The following is a 2379-nucleotide window of genomic DNA, read 5'->3' on the forward strand; positions in this document are numbered from 1 at the left end:
GTCACTCTTATGTCTTCAGTCTTCAGCTTTAGTTCTACAAACAGAGAGAGAACAATGTCAACTTTCAGTTTTCTATGAAAAACATCATATGTAAAAGTTCTTGTTCTAAAGAAGAAATGTAAATGTAAATAATAATATGGATAAAGTGCTTGTGACTTTACAGAAATGATGTGAGAAACACAGCTCATAGATTTAACTATGATTTTTGGTCATGCATTTGGTTCCTGGAAAATCTTTCAAGCATATTTTTGTCCTCTCTTCAACAAATAAACCAGTTTGTCCGCATTACAGGGGCGGAGCCGCAACAGACTAGAAAAGTCAGTCTATGAAAGCACTAGACTTTAACCAGGAGTTTATAAGCAGATTGAGACAGGCCAGAATTGTTTTACATTACTTACATGTGAGAGTGAGGAAAACGAAACATAATGAATGTGAAAATACAGAGTCAACGAGGAAGAAAGTTTACTGTGTTTATGTAGAATAGCATCAAGCGTAGCTCATCCAATCGAATCGTCAAAACGATTCATTTGAGTCTTTTGTTCTGAACTCTAGTTAAGCAAAACCAAAGAATGAAGCATGTGCCCTAGAGCATCTTTACGAATGTAAGTGTGCACCACACCTGAAGATCAGCCGGTTTTGCGATACACAACTATCACGTCCTTAGAGGTATTAAAAAAAACACAACCAGCTCTTAACACAAACTTTGACTGCTCATAAATTAACTAATGACACCAAACTGCATCAAAAAGCCCAAAAATCACCATAAAAGAAGTCGATATGCTTAAGATCTCCTTCTGTGTCCCACAAAACCTTCAGAATCAGTAAATGAGGAATTATGACAGGCTTGTTTTTATTAAGTGACTCTAAATTCATAGCAAAAGCACAAAGTTACCTCATCATCGGATGAAGAGGATGATCTGTGTCCGCGTCCGCGTCCGTGACCGTGTCCGTGTCCGTGCCCCTTTTTGTGCTCTTTATTCTTCTTCTTTTCCTTGTCTTTGCACTTGTCCTTATCTTTGTCTTTGCACTCTTTGTCTTTTTTCTTTTCTTTGCAATCACTCTGAAAAAGCGTTCATAAAACAGTATCATGCATCACATTCTATACACCGGCATGTAGTAACATCTCTCATTTTACATCATTATTAACCCTCGAGGGCTAAACGACATTTTTGAGCTCTTGAAAGGAGTCTTCCGGGTCGAACTCAACACAAAACACAATTCGCAACCCATTTTACTTCTGTAATCTGATTAGTGGCTTCAAATGAAAAGTGTTTGGAGTGGAAGGGGTTAAAAAAAAGTAAAGATAAAAGCAAACATTTTGATTTAATAGGAAATTCAGATTATTAACCCTGAGATGACATTATTTTAGTATCACTGAGATACTATTATAGTTTTTATTAATATATTTATTTTGTTAGTTTGTTTGTAGAGTTGTAGATTTGAAAGTTTTAGTCATTTTGATGTGTTTTTGTCATTAATTTTCTTTATTTCAGTTTTAGTTTCAGTTTTTAGTTAACAATAATAACCCTGTTCTATATGCAAATCTGATACTTTTCATCCCTGTCAATAGTTTTCATCTTTATGTGTATAGAATTGACAAGTCTTTAGTATAAAAATCCATATAACATTGAACTGAAAATTATGACATTATGATATGCCACACATGCTGATGTTTCTAAAACAAGTCATTTTGTCATGTAGACTTTCATTGACTATCATGATTATTAAATATTCTTACCTTCGCCTTGTCATTATCTTTGTCCTTGTCTTTGTCCTTGCACTCTTTATCTTTATCTTCTTGACCTTTATCTTTATCTTCATCCTTTTTTCCAGACTCCACCTCGTTGCCCTCCTGCTTCTTCACCTCATCACCCTCAGCAGCTGCTCAAAAACAGGAATACAACTGTTAGTTTCTCTTAGAAATCAACCAATGTGTGTTTTCTGATTGATAAGTTCTGTATCTGTTTACCTGAGCACAGATCGATGTCCATGATGAAGCAGTGAATGTGATCTGATCGAGGTGACAGCAGTATTTATCATCAGCATCAGTGTTTCTGGAGGTGGATCCACCCAGAGCGTCAAAACAGCTGATGTTTGTGGCAGGACTTGGCTCATTAATATTCATTTACGTGACGTTACGTTCGTCCAAGTTGATTGGCTGAAAGACAGACAACGCTAAGTATGCATTAGAATTAGCGAAGTCTTGGCTCATGAATATTAATTAATCAACCAGTAGTCCCAAGTGTGAGTGTAAACACATTTAACAACTTAAAGTTATCTTACTAAAAATAGAACAACATCTCCTTAGGTCCCTCCTTATTGGAATAAATAAGCTGTTGCGAGATCTGAACTGACATTAATAATCTTGCAAAAAGTTTA

The 2379-nt window shown here is 35.6% G+C and overlaps 1 protein-coding gene across 1 annotated transcript; it reads right to left on the bottom strand.

The window, feature by feature from the left end:
- Window positions 1-2070, bottom strand: LOC107681917 (mediator of RNA polymerase II transcription subunit 19a-like). Its single transcript, XM_016478288.1, has 4 exons — window positions 1970-2070; window positions 1739-1881; window positions 893-1060; window positions 1-34 (listed from the first exon to the last, which is right to left on the bottom strand). Exons 1-4 carry the CDS (start codon window positions 1989-1991, stop codon window positions 29-31), a joined length of 339 nt encoding a protein of 112 aa, XP_016333774.1. The 5' UTR covers window positions 1992-2070; the 3' UTR covers window positions 1-28.
- Window positions 2071-2379: the final 309 nt, after the last annotated feature.

This window comes from Sinocyclocheilus anshuiensis, unplaced genomic scaffold (genome assembly GCF_001515605.1).
Source record: "Sinocyclocheilus anshuiensis isolate Anshui unplaced genomic scaffold, SAMN03320099.WGS_v1.1 scaffold2470, whole genome shotgun sequence".
NCBI classification, from domain to species: domain Eukaryota; kingdom Metazoa; phylum Chordata; class Actinopteri; order Cypriniformes; family Cyprinidae; genus Sinocyclocheilus; species Sinocyclocheilus anshuiensis.

Coding starts and splice junctions, on each gene's coding strand:
- LOC107681917 (XM_016478288.1), bottom strand. CDS start 1,991: ATGGACATCGATCTGTGCTCAG. Junction 1,882..1,969: donor GGACATCGATCTGTGCTCAG/GTAAACAGATAC, acceptor GTTTTTGAGCAG/CTGCTGAGGGTGATGAGGTG. Junction 1,061..1,738: donor AAGATAATGACAAGGCGAAG/GTAAGAATATTT, acceptor ACGCTTTTTCAG/AGTGATTGCAAAGAAAAGAA.